General features: G+C 37.1%; 1 protein-coding gene across 8 annotated transcripts in view; it reads left to right on the top strand.

Annotated features, from left to right (window-relative positions):
* Positions 1-13,591, top strand: part of MTMR2 (myotubularin related protein 2) — a 114,992-nt gene that overhangs the window by 37,185 nt on the left and 64,216 nt on the right. For 6 of the 8 annotated variants that reach the window (XM_006050568.4, XM_006050570.4, XM_025266983.3 and 3 more), the window contains one exon: positions 3,860-3,965. In XM_006050568.4, coding sequence (XP_006050630.1) covers positions 3,860-3,965 — 106 coding nt within the window. Of the gene's footprint in view, positions 1-3,859; positions 3,966-5,188; positions 5,290-13,591 lie in introns of all 8 variants that reach the window. The other 2 variants (XM_044929784.2, XM_044929785.2) reach the window with 1 other exon arrangement.

The raw sequence follows: 13,591 nt of genomic DNA, 5'->3' as shown, positions 1-13,591 counted from the left end.
ACTGGATGACCTGGGAAGACTTCTTGGAAAAACCGGCCATTTAACTGGGTCTTAAAGAGTAAGTAACAATAGGATGTTAATAAATAGAAAGAGAATTAGCTCAGTCATGTTCAACTCTTCGCGACCCCATAGACTGTAGCCTGCCATGCTCCTCTGTCCATGGAATTTTCCAGGCAAGAAGACTGGAGTGGGTTGCCATTTCCTTCTTCAGGAGACCTTCCTGACTCAGGGATTGAACCCGGGGCTCCCACACTGCAGGCAGACTCTTTACTGTCTGAGCAGCCAGGGAAGATAAATGGGCATTCTGTTTTGGAGTTGCATGAGCAATGGTATGAATTCAGGGAAATACAAAGCTTATTTATGGAACAGTTCATAAAAGGTAAACATAGAGGGCTTGACCTCAAGATGAACAGTGGAGAAATTGAAAAGAACAGTGGAAATGAAGTAGCCTAGTAGCCATGGTGATCAGAATCATGTACAAAGCCCATATGACAGGGAAAAATAACTATTGAAAATAGAGCTCTGCATTCTGTAGCCACCTTCAGTCTTGAGTAGCCAGTTCATGTTTATACCAGAGCTTTCAGCAGTTGTGGTGGTGGTGGTAGTGGTATGTGTATTTGTGTTTGCTATAATCACAAGAACAATACTAAGATATAGTCACACGTGTGTCCCCTCCAGCCCCTTAAATTTCACGGGCCACAATTTTGTCACATTGTCTCCTAGACACAAAAGAACCAAAAACAAGCATGTCATCTTGGGCTCATCGTAACTGTCCTCATGCAGATCAGGAAAGAAAGGACTGTGTATATATATGGAGTAGGCAGCAAACAATATTTGTCAGAGTACTGTGCCTAAATTTTTATTGTTTTCCTTGTTATTTTAATGTTATGTTTAGTGTTATTTTAATTAATCCTAAATTGGTACAGAAAAAAAGAAATCATTCTCAGCCTATCAATTTCTCTTTCCTTACACTATAAAGCTAGATAATAGAATTCTTATGACTGTTCCCTTGTCATATTATAGTTTCTTGGACACAAAAACAATTAACCACAATTATACTTTGAAATAAAGAGATGTTTGTATTTGAAAAACATTTTTTTGAAGTGTTCCCAGTGGAATGGCATTTTCATTCATTTAAATGAAGTGATTATTTTGAGGGAGATGATTTTCACATTGTATAAATACATAAAAACGTAGATAGCATGATTTTATACATGGAACATTGTAAAAAACTGTACAAAAAGCTAAAACATTCAGGAAAGTAGCAGGATACAAAATCAACATGCAGAAGTCAGTTGTTTCTATATACTAATAATGCATTTTCCAAAAAAGACATTAAGGAAACAAATTAATTTAATAGCAAAAAAAAAAAAAAATACAATACTAAGGAATAAAACTATCTAAGGAAGTTAAAGACCTGTATGAAGAAAACTACAAAATGATGATGGAAGGAATTGAAAAAGACACAAATCAATAGAAAGTTATCCTGTGTTAATGAATTGGTAAAATTAATCTTGTTAAAATGTCATTGTTGCCTAAAGTGATTTACAGATTCAATGCATGCTACATAAAAATTCTAATGACATTTTACACAGATAGAAAAAACAATCTTGAAGTCAGTATGGAACCATGAAAAACCCAAAATGGCTAATGCAGTCTTGAGCACAAAGAACAGAGCTGGAGGGATCACACTTCCTAACCTCAAGCTGTATTGCACGGCTGTGGTTATCAAAACAGTGGACAGCAGAACAGATCGGTAGAACTACACGTGTATACAGTCAATCTACCTTTGAAAACAGCACCAGGAATGAGCAGTGGGGAAATGATAGACTCTTCAATGATAGTGTTGGTGAAAATGGATATGCATATGCACAAGGGTGAAATTGGACCCTTATATTACATCACACACAGAAATCAACCAAAGTGGATTAAGCATTTAAAAGTAAGACCTCAATCTGTAAAACTCCCGGAGGAAAACATTGGGGAAAAGTTCTTTGGTACTGGTCTTGAGAATGGTTTCTCGGATTTGCCACCGGTAGAGGGCAGGTAACAAAAGCAAAAACAAACTATTAGGACTACATCAAAGTGACCCACAGAGTGAGAGAAAATGTTTTCAAATCCTATCTGATAAGGGGGGAAAACTTGTCTGATCAAAAGGGACAGATTTTCAGATATAAATTATATCTGGGTACCTAATATATAGCATAGTGACTGTAGTTTAATAATATTGTATACTTGAAATTGCCAAGATGGTAGATCTCAAATTGTCTCACTACAAAAAGAAAGATAACTGTGTGAGGTTATGGTGTCTCAATTAGCTTTATTGTGGTGATCATTTCATAGTGAATACATATATCAGAATGTCATGTTGTACACCTAAAATATATACAGTATTTTTAGTATCCAAACCTCAATAAAAATGAACTGACAGTTATTTGAAGGGAGATGATTTTCACATTGTAAACATAATTTATAGTCGCTACATGCAGGTATTATGGTGGACAAATTTTAAAACAAAAATGTGCTTTCTAAATATCACAACCTCAAGGTGGATTATTCCATCAGAATCTTGACTTTTTGTGTGAAGTAGGCTTTTAATATGTTGGGAGTGAAGCTTTAGAAAAATGTATTTCTTAGTCAGAACTTTAAGTTTCAGTTCAAAATGTTTGAGATTTTCCTACCATTGATTTTTCTTCCTTAAATAATTTTAAGTTTCTTCTACTGATAAAAGGAAATGATATAAATCATACAGTTTGTGGCATTGGTTTATTGTCACTGTATTTTTTAATTTAATAAAGATAATACACGTTAACTGTATACAAAGGCACTGAAGTAGATTTTATAGAAAGTAAAGACACAGTCGTCCTTCTTGGGACTTTGAAATTTTAATTGGTGAGACAACATTTACATACTTGAGAACAATAAACAGTAAAAGGCAGTATGTGATCAGGTATCCAAAGTTCTATAAGAATTTGAGAGAATAAAAGTATCGAGTGTGATTACTTAGTGTAATGGAAAAAATGGATATTTAACATAGGATATTTAACATATTTTAATTGTGTGTTAAAAAACACACAATTTGGTTGTGGGGAAAAGTTACAAGGTACAAGGACAGGCTTGTCTTTCCATGATTATCTTTTCCCCTTCTGCTCATTTAGCCTTGCCAAACTATTTGTAGTTTCTCAAGTGTTCTATGCTCTTTGATAATTCTATACTTTTAGTGTTTTTTGTTTGTTTTTGGAATTCCCTTGCTTGTTTGTCAGCCTGGCGATTTCCTATCTTTCAAGCCTCAGTTCAGATATCACCTGCTCTGTGATGTCTTCCCTGAACTTTCCTGGGTAGAGTTAGGTACTTTCTTTTCCTTTTTCCAGATTCATAATCATGGTGCTTCTCTGTCTCTCTGCTCTCTGTCCACCTAGGGGGTGTATGTGTGTGTATAGTTAGAGTTATCACATTGCGCTATTTATCTGTCTCTTCAACAAGCTTGTGAGCTTTATGAACATGAGAGCTTTGCCCTATTTATCTCCAAATCATAGTGCCTGGTGTAATGGTTTTTTGCACATTGGCCTGATAATTGAGTGATTAATTGGATGGTTAGATAAAAAGAAAGAATTAACCTGGAGTGTACTCATAAATACTGGGGAAGCCTGTCTAGAGGGAATGTGGATGGTAAGACTACTTAGCCCTATTCTTAGGAATAGAGCTTGCAATTTATCAGTATTTAGAGATAAGATTGAATAGGCAATATTGGACTGGTTGGCAGTAGAAGTTTTAATAAACAGTGGGGTTACAGTTAATAAAATTTCTGAATTTTTACCACGCCCATTTTTCAAATGTCCTGTGCTTTTGTATCTTGTAGTGCTTCCACTTCTCATTCAGAGAATTCAGTGCATACAAAATCAGCTTCTGTTGTCTCATCGGATTCCATATCAACTTCTGCAGAGAACTTTTCTCCTGATTTGAGGGTATGTATACTGTTCCTAAGTCCTAGTGAAGTATTTGCTATCAGCTGTTTGTGGCCACACTATCAATATAACCTTTAAGTAATTAGGCAGGAGACATTGATGGAGCATTCTCAAAGACCTGAATCTGTATGTAATATCCTAGAACAGGCTATTCTTACTTATCCATAAAAAAGAAAAAAAAAAATGTGTTTCATTTCTGAGTTTGATGTCTTCTAAGTTCTTTGCCAAAAGGTAATTAATGAATTCTGTAGTGGTATAAAAGATTTTCATGAATACTCCCATAATGCTTTACTCCCAGTCATAACTAATATTTATTGAGTGCCTACCATGTGCCAAATGTTGTTCTAAGTACTTTAGTGAAATATCTCTTAAAATACTTCCACCAATTCTGTAAGGTAGAAATTATTATTACCATCATTCTACAGATGCCAGTAACTCATAGAGAGATTAAATAACATGTCCAAGGTCTCATAGCTAATAAATCTTATTGTCAGTATTCCTGCTCATGTAGTCCAGTCCTGGAGCTAAGTCACTTAAATACTGTGCTGTTTGCTGCATAACTTATTGTAGTTTATAAGTCAGTCAGTTCAGTCACTCAGTCGTGACCAACTCTTTGCGACCCCAGGAACCGCAGCACGCCAGGCCTCCCTGTGCATCACCAACTCCTGGAGTTTACCCAAACCTATGTCCATCGAGTCGGTGATGCCATCCACCCATCTTATCCTCTGTTGTCCCTTTCTCCTCCTGCCCTCAATCTTTCCCAGCATCAGGGTCCTTTCCAATGAATCAGCTCTTTGCATGAGGTGGCCAAAGTATTGGAGTTTCAGCTTCAATATCAGTCCTTCCAAAGAACACCCAGGACTGATCTCCTTTAGGATGGGCTGGTTGGATCTCCTTGCAGTCCAAGGGACTCGCAAGAGTCTTCTCCAACACCACAGTTGCATTAAGGACCTCTAGGCCTCTTGATAATTTTGAAGTTTTTTGGCCTACTTCTGATCAGCTTTTATTAGTTAAAAACTATCATTTTAAACCTCATGTGACTGATAAAGAACTCATATTAGGAATGAGAGAAATACTGCTTTTATTTCTAGCCTATACTTAAATTATTGTTATATTCTACCTGCTATTTCTTGCCTAAAATATGTTAAACCATTTGTGTGTTCTTGTGAGAGTTAGTTTGTTTAAATTCCTTATGGTTACATTAAATTTGGTTAAATTCCTAGGCACACATGTGAAATGCAGTACATTGTAGGAAGCTGGAAGAAGGCCTTCATTGTCAGCTTCTCAGCATGCAGACCCCCTTTATTTCCGCAGGATGTTGTATGTACGTAGGAGTGGTTTACATTGGGAAAAGTAGGGGTCAAGGCAGAAGGAGAAAGGGAGGACAGAGGATGAGATGGTTGGAGGGCATCACTGACACAATGGACATGGGTTTGGGTGAACTCCGGGAGTTGGTGGTGGACAGGGAGGCTTGGCGTGCTGCAGTCCATGGGGTCGCAAAGAGTCATATGTGTGAGCGACTGAACTGAACTGAATGTTAAACTATATGTTAAATATTTTGATTTCTTATTGTGAGTAAAGTTTTAATTTTAGAACAGGTTTAGATATACAGAAAAATTGCAAAGATACTACAGGGTTCCCATGTGTGTGACATCCAGTTTCCCCTGTTATTAATATCTTATAATACATTAGTATGGTATATTTGTTAAAATTAATGAACCAATGTTGATACATTATTATTAAATAAAGTCAATGCTGTATTCTGATATCCTGAGTTTTTATCTAACGTCCTTCTTTGTGTTCCATGGTCCGTATCACAGTGTATTTGGTAGCTGTGTCTCTTTAGTCACTTCTTGGCTGTGATTTCAGACTTTCTTTTTGATGAGACTTACTTTCTTTTCTTTCTTTCTGGCACTAGTGGTAAAGAACCTGCCTGCCAATGCAGGACAGGTAAGAGACATGGATTTGATCCCTGGGTCAGGAAGATCCCCTGGACGAGGGCATGGCAACCCATTCCAGCATTCTTGCCTATGGACAGAGGAGCCTGGTGGGCTACAGTCCATGGGGTTGCACAGAGTTGAACGTGATTGAAGCGATTTAGCACGCATTCATGGTCAGATACTTTGTAGAATGTTTGATGTTTTACCCTTAATTAGATTGGGGCTATGTGTTAGACCACAGAGATGAAGAACCATTTTCATCACATCATATCAAAGGTGGTACGTACTATCAACATAGTTTGTCACTGTCCATGTTGACCTTAATCTCTTGGTTCAGGCAGTGATAGGTTCTGTCACTATAAAGTACTCTTTTTTCCCCCGCTTCTTACCCTTACAGTGTACTCTTTGAAAGGAAGTACCTATGCACAGTCCATGCTTAAGGAGCCCAGATAGAGTGGAACACTTTTTATTTCTTTTGCATGAGAGATTTGTCTTTTCTGCCTCATTTATTGAGTTATGCAGTTATTTATTTGTATCAGTGTAGACTCATGGATGTTTATTTTATATATATTACAACGCAGTATTACTTTGTTGCTAAACTTGTTTCAGTTTCAGATTGGGAGTTCTTTCAGTCAGATCTTGTGTCCCTTTGACATACTCCCATTATGGTGTTTTGTTGTTGTTTTTCTTGTCTGTTTTTTGTTTGGTCACCCTTACTTTTTGTCACTGTAAGATGCTCCCTGCTCATCCTGATGCTTCCTGCCTCAGGCCTGGAATCATCATCCATTTCTCAGGGGGCCAGTTTTCTTTTATTGGAAAATGGCATTTGAAAGCTAGATCTGGGCACCAGGCGTGCTCACTTTCTTTTTCTTCCCTCTCTCCTCCCCTCCCCCCTCTTTTTCATTCTTTCTGTTTAAGATTTATTTATTTATTTATTGGCTGTGGTGGATCTCCATTGCTGTACATGGGCTTTCTCTAGTTTTGGCTAGCAGGGGCTGCTTTTCCTTACAGGGGCTTCTCTTGTTGGGGCGCACAGGCGCTTGGCATGAGGGCTTCAGTAGCTGCGATGCCTGGGCTCAGTGGTGTGGCTCATGGGCTTAGTTGCTCCGTGGCATGGGGACCCTTCCCGGACCAGGGATGGAACCGGTGTCCCTTGCATTGCAAGCTGGATTCCTGGAGAAGCCTGTCGTTCTTTCTTTTAACAAAAAAAGGTAACAGCACTTTTTTTCTCCTTCTGAAGCAAAAGATCATTTGCGTACATCCTATTTGGAAATAATGAGAATCGTGATCACATATGCAAGTTTGTCTGGAGTAGTCTTATTTTATGCTATTGTCTCTTCAGGTGTAACAGTAGACACAAAAATGTCCTGAGTTATTGACTGTCTTAGCACTAGGATACTAAAGGAATCTGTTAAATTTATACATCAGCTCCACGAGTTTGGGATTATCCCCATTAGTGCCTTATTAGTTCAGTATCTTTCACAACTTAGTGGGGCCTTGAGAGAATTTTCATTAGAAAAATGAAGAGAGTTGTTAAATGTTATAGAAAGGAGTGTTAAATGTTATATTAAGGAGAAGATCATTTTGGACACCAAAGGTTAACCGTATTTACCATGGTAGGGTGCCTGAACGGCAGAGAAAAAAAGGAAATTAATATGTTTAGGCTGATTGTTTTCATGTTCCTTCATTTTAAAACATACCTTTGATAATTAGATATAATCTTTACTTGAATCACAGTCTTTTTATTTAGTTGTGGGAAGGAGATGAATGAGGAGCATCTAATATCATTTAAGAAATGAAGCCTGATTTCAAATGTATGCGTTGGGTGGAAGGAAGGATGTGCTTCTCAGAATTGAAAAAAATCCAGTGTGTTACCTGGATAAATATTTATACAAGCTTTGTCTCATCACAACAATCCTGTGAGACAGATATCATTATTCCATTTGACAGAGGGACATCCTGATACTCAGGACAGCTGAGTTAAATGATGTGCTTAAAGATACACAGCTCGGTGTTGCCATTTTATTTGGTTTTGGGTTGGTCATATTCCTGTGCAGCTTGTTACCCAGAGAGACTGTGCTCCCGTGATTTTGCTGCTGAGTTTTTTCAAATGTGAGGTGTCTGTTAGTCACTCAGTCATGCCCGACTCTCTGTGACCCCGTGTATGGTAGCGCTACCACCAGGCTCCTCTGTCCACGGAATCCTCCAGGCACGAATACTGGAGTGCATTGCCATTCCTTCTCCAGGGAATGTGAAGTGAGAAGTTCTTAATTCAAAGAAGTATCTTTAAGACATTTTTTGAGGTAGAAGTAGCAGTTTTCAGCATTCCTTAATAAATGAGAATTGCTTTTCTCCTTAATTCTAAAAGAGGGTTTTTCTAATAAAATCTGATTTCTCCTCTTTCTCAGTTTCATTAGTTGTTGATATTTTGCTTTTAGTATATATACCTTTAGCTGTAAAATGGTAGTGCTCTAGTTAATTATATGTGGAACTCACTGCAGAAAGCTATGTGTTTTTCTTTCACTGATCACAGTTCAGCTTTGTTTATGAGATGAGGGGCTTGGCCTGCAAATCGTCATTCACAGATGATGTGAAGTTGGTTAACCTCTGGGCTTTGAGTTCTCCGTATAGTGTCACTGTTTATCTCTGCTCTGAGCCTCAGCATTTTATAAGCTCCATTGATAACAGCTTTTAAATAGAAGTAGAAAGAACACAATGCATTGAAAAGCTAATACAGTTTCATTAAAAATATTAAATCAGATTGTATAGGTTTTCTGCTACAAGTACTATGAAGTGACTCTTCAAAGGATAGTGTTGTAATAGAGTAACACCTGTGAAAGCTTCTGTTAAGAAAACATGTAAAATATCATGTATGAAACGAGTTGCCAGTCCAGGTTCGATGCACGATACTGGATGCTTGGGGCTGGTGCACTGGGACGACCCAGAGGGATGGAATGGGGAGGGAGGAGGGAGGAGGGTTCAGGATGGGGAACACATGTATACCTGAGGCGGATTCATTTTGATATTTGGCAAAACTAATACAGTTATGTAAAGTTTAAAAAAAAAAAAAAAATTTCCTATTCAAAGAAGGTTGTTTGCTCCCGCATCAGTAAAGCAGAATCGAAAATCATCAGGGATAAGGGGTATTTACTCAGGTAGAATTCCGTTTGTGTTACTCTTTCACCTTGTAAGCGTAGTTTGTTCTGGAAAAAGTCATGCACAGATTTAATCCAGTAGATGTGTTTCTGAAAAGTTGAGCACAGTCTCAAGCTTGGTAAATTGAATCATGCTTCCTCAGTGATAATAATTGTAGTGTTTTCTGTTTGCTTTGTTTTTCACTTTGGCACTCGGCCTATTGAATTTCATTTAAAAAACTTAAAATCATTTCATATAAAAATTTTAATGATCAAATTATTTTAAAATAAGTTTTCCTTTTTAAAAAGCAAGCTTTCTTTAATACAACTATGTTCTTACTAAGAACATAGTTTTAGAGTTTGACAGAATTAAGAACCTAGGAAACTTGTGTTTGGTTGATTTATTTGTTCACCAAAGACTAAAATCTCATGAAATACAGAACTTTAAAATTCAAATGCACAGCTCTGTTTATTTATAGAATGTAATTTATATGGCCTTGGGCTTTAATTAAAGCGTATTCCTTGAATGGTGGTGATTAAAAGATAAAAGTCAGGCTATGCAGTATTCCCTTTCCTTTGTTGATGCCTGTGATATGGCACTTACAATGATGTTTGTCTGCAATTCAAAATCAAATTGTATTGATACTGTGTTCTGTGTTTTTTATCCCATTATTTTAGAAGTCCTCAGACATATAATCAGAATATGTATATGTGTTTATGTAGTTTATATATGTGTATATTTGAGATAAAAGTTGTAGTATTTTGGGTTTTGTTAATAACCATCTTTCCTTATCTTGAAATATTTAATGGGCTTAAATCAAGCAAATGTGATTATCCATTCAAAATTTGTGTTACATTATTAATATTTCTTTATGAACCAAAGGTTGAAGAAGGCAGTGGCACCCCACTCCAGTACTCTTGCCTGGAAAATCCCATGGACGGAGGAGCCTGGTAGGTAGGCTGCAGTCCATGTGGTCACTAAGAGTTGGATGTGACTGAGTGACTTCACTTTCACTTTTCCTTTCATACATTGGAGAAGGAAATGGCAGCCCACTCCAATGTTCTTGCCTGGAGAATCCCAGGGACGGGGGAGCCTGGTGGGCTGCCGTCTATGGGGTAGCACAGAGTCGGATACGACTGAAGCGACTTAGCAGCATGAACCAAAGGTCACAGATAATTGGATTATTTCTTCTAGAGTGCGTATGTGAATGTAGTATTGACACATTCTGTAAGTATGCAGGTCTAGTCAGAATGAGTTAAGGCTCATAGAGCAGATGCTAGGTAAATGTAGAACAGTTTCTGTTATGCATAGTTATTTTAATAGCCCGAGCAAAAATTGATTGAAGATAGCCCTTATTTGTGATTAACACCACCACCCCTCATACCAATGTTACCTCTTAACAGCCTACAAATTGAAAAGAACAACTTAGGCAAATAAAGGATATCCACTAAAAACTCCATTATAAGCCTCATCCTTAATGGAAGTACGTTAGAAGCCATTTCCTTTGAACTTAGAAACATGATGCTGGTTTCTGTCACTACTTCCAACATTATGCTAGAAGTCCTAGCCAGTAAAATAAGAAAAGGATAAATAATATAAGGGATGAAAAGAAGCAAAACTTTCATTATTTATTGATGATTGTTGATACAGAAGATTTAAGAAAAATCTATTATGTACACTTCTAGCACTGATGCTGGATATAAGATAATTTAACAAAAAAAATCATGCTTCTGTATTTCAGCAAAAATGTTTAGATAGTGTGATTTTTAAAACTATTCTAGTCACAAGAGCAACAAAATTACATCACTTGTCTAATAAAAGATATGTAACAACTTCATGGAGAAAATTATAAAACTTTATTAAAGAGCCTAAAACTATCTCAAATATATGAGTAGATAGAAAAGCTTGGGAATGTCAATTATTTTCAATATATCAGTTAACTCAGTGTCATTTCAAACAAAATTCAAGTTTATCCTGTAGAACTTGGCAAGCTGATCCTAAAATTTATATGGAAAGATAAAATGTCAAGATTACTAATAAGAAAAATGAAGCAGGAGGATTCATTTAGTTGAATATAAAGCTAAAGTAATTAGTACAGAAATAGATGAATGAAAAATAACAAAGTTCAAGAACAGATATTTATAGGAACTCTGTATTGGAGTTGGTATAATAGATCATTGGGGGAGGAATCAGCCATATCAGCCATATGGTTAGCCATATTGGAGAAGAAAAATTGAATTCTTAATTCAAACACAAAGATTGAATTCTTTAGACTTAACATTGAAAAATCAAAAATTTAAAATATCATGTCTTTATAACATGTCAGGAGAGAATTTTAAAATAAGACCCAAAGTATTAACCTTAAAAGAAAAGCTATAGAAGGCCCCCCTAGTGGTTCAGTGGTTAGGCATCCGCCTTGCAATGCAGGGGACTCGAGTTTGGTCTCTGGTCTGGGAACTGAGATCTCACATGCCGCGGAGCAACTCAGCCTGCGCGCCCCCGCTGCCGAGCCCGCGCGCCGCCACTGGAGAGTCTGTGAGCCGCGATCCCGAGCGCTGCAGCTAAGACCCAATGCAGCCAAATAAATACGTATTTTTTAAAAGATATAATATTGTGCTAAAATGGTAACGAACTTTTCCTATTTGATTGCTGTTCATCTTACCTCTATCAAATTAAGCTCTGCAAAGGCATTTCTCTAGTATGTAGAATAGTGCCTGAATCAATGTGACTTAAAATCTATTTCACACATGTGGCCAGTTGCAACCTAAAGCTCCTTGGGATGCTGGGAACATTCATCCTCCCGTTTGCTGTATTTAATTGTGATGGAAAAGGTTGAGGAGCATTCCTAATTGAAATTTGAAACCACCTGTTGGCTACATCTGGGAAACTAAAGAAGAAAATTTTGTGTTTTATTCATGGTTCCCAATGAAATCTATGCATTTAATGGCAACCCACTCCAATATTCTTGCCTGGAAAGTCCCATGGACAGAGAAGCCTGGTGGGCTACAGTCCATGGGATCACAGCTTAAAAACTAAATAGGATTCACTAACTCACTGCACTCTCTTGAAATTTCCTGAGTGCAGAGAAAGTATCCAGTAAGACCTGGCCTCAGCCAGCGTGAAGGTTAGAATCATGTAGTGGAAAAGGAGATAAGCAAATCAGTGATTATTGTGTGACAGGTACTATCCCAGAGGTATACCTTGGAAGCAGAAAGGGCAGAACATTGTAAAACAGTTTATAAGTAAATAAAGTTCTACTACATTTAAACATACTTAAAGTATTTGGAGGGTATTTACAAAAAATAAGAATTTAAAGAAAAATAAACTTTCTGGAAAGAAAAAGAGAATATACTATAAGATCTATACAGATAAGAATGTATCTGTTGTCCTTTCTTGTATCCTTAGAGCTTAGTATTTGGAATGTGGAAGGTACCCAGGAAAAGTGTTTTGACTAAATCAGTTGAAGAGAATGAGAACTATTCACTTATTTTCTTTTTTAACAAAATGTCGTTATCTTCTGAAGAATGCTCATTTCCCCTTACTTTCCATCCTCAGTAGTCCCCTAGTTCTTATGTCTGGTAGATTTGTCGTTGTCTACTGAAGCTAATGCACCGTCAAAAAGCTCATCTTCCTTTGACATCACTTTCCATGTGTGATAGCCCGGTTTAAAAATTCTTCAAGGGATCCTTGTTGCTTACAGTGGTGAGTGCAGACTTCTGAGCCTTGTGTTCAGGGTTCTTTGTGTTTGGTCCCATCACAGCTGTCACACTGCATCTCCCACTGTCCCCAATGAGCCCACCTCTGTTGATAGGGGTTCTTCAGATAGTCTCTCACCTGTTAGGCAGAATGTGCTCATCTCACTTCCTTTCATGCTCACTTGCTCACATATCTGGAGTGTACTCTGCTCTTCAGTGAAGCAAATGATGCTCAGTCTGTTAATCACAGACTCCCTGCCACCTCTGTGCCTTCTAGCCCATTATGATCTTTATTTTCTGATAGAAGATACTTAGATAAGTCAGAGAGATAGCAATGGTGAAAAGACTTTACAGAAATTATATGAGGTGAATTTGGAAGACACAGGCAGTCACTAATGTGCGCCTCCTTCATGGAAATCCCCTTGAAAATGTTTATGGTTGTCTCATTTCCATGCTTGATAAAGAAAAGACTTCAGACCATACCCTTATGATTTCCATTTTACTGAAACTTTTCTCTCCAGAGTTACCATTGGCTCTCCTTTCTAAAAGTTTGTTTTATAAGTTCTTTTATAATAACCTTGAGAGTTTTTTTTTTTTTTTAATTATAAAAGCAATACAATGTAATAATAATTTGTGGGAAATAGAAACAGGATTAAGGAAAAAATAAAAATCACCAGTGCTTCTACTCTCACTATTACTCTTTGGTACACAAAAAAATCTTCCTTAAAAGTTCCTTAAAAGTATTTGATACCCCCCCTCAAAATCTTCCTTTAAAGTTCCTATGTAGAACTTTTGAGTATCGGAGTAAAAGCTCTTCAACTCTACTGACGATAAGTTTATGATGTCAGCAGTTGGC

This window comes from Bubalus bubalis, chromosome 16 (assembly GCF_019923935.1).
Source record: "Bubalus bubalis isolate 160015118507 breed Murrah chromosome 16, NDDB_SH_1, whole genome shotgun sequence".
Taxonomy (NCBI): Eukaryota; Metazoa; Chordata; class Mammalia; order Artiodactyla; family Bovidae; genus Bubalus; species Bubalus bubalis.
The sequence above is the reverse complement of the archived record's forward strand: the minus strand, read 5'-3'. Positions and strand labels throughout refer to the sequence as shown.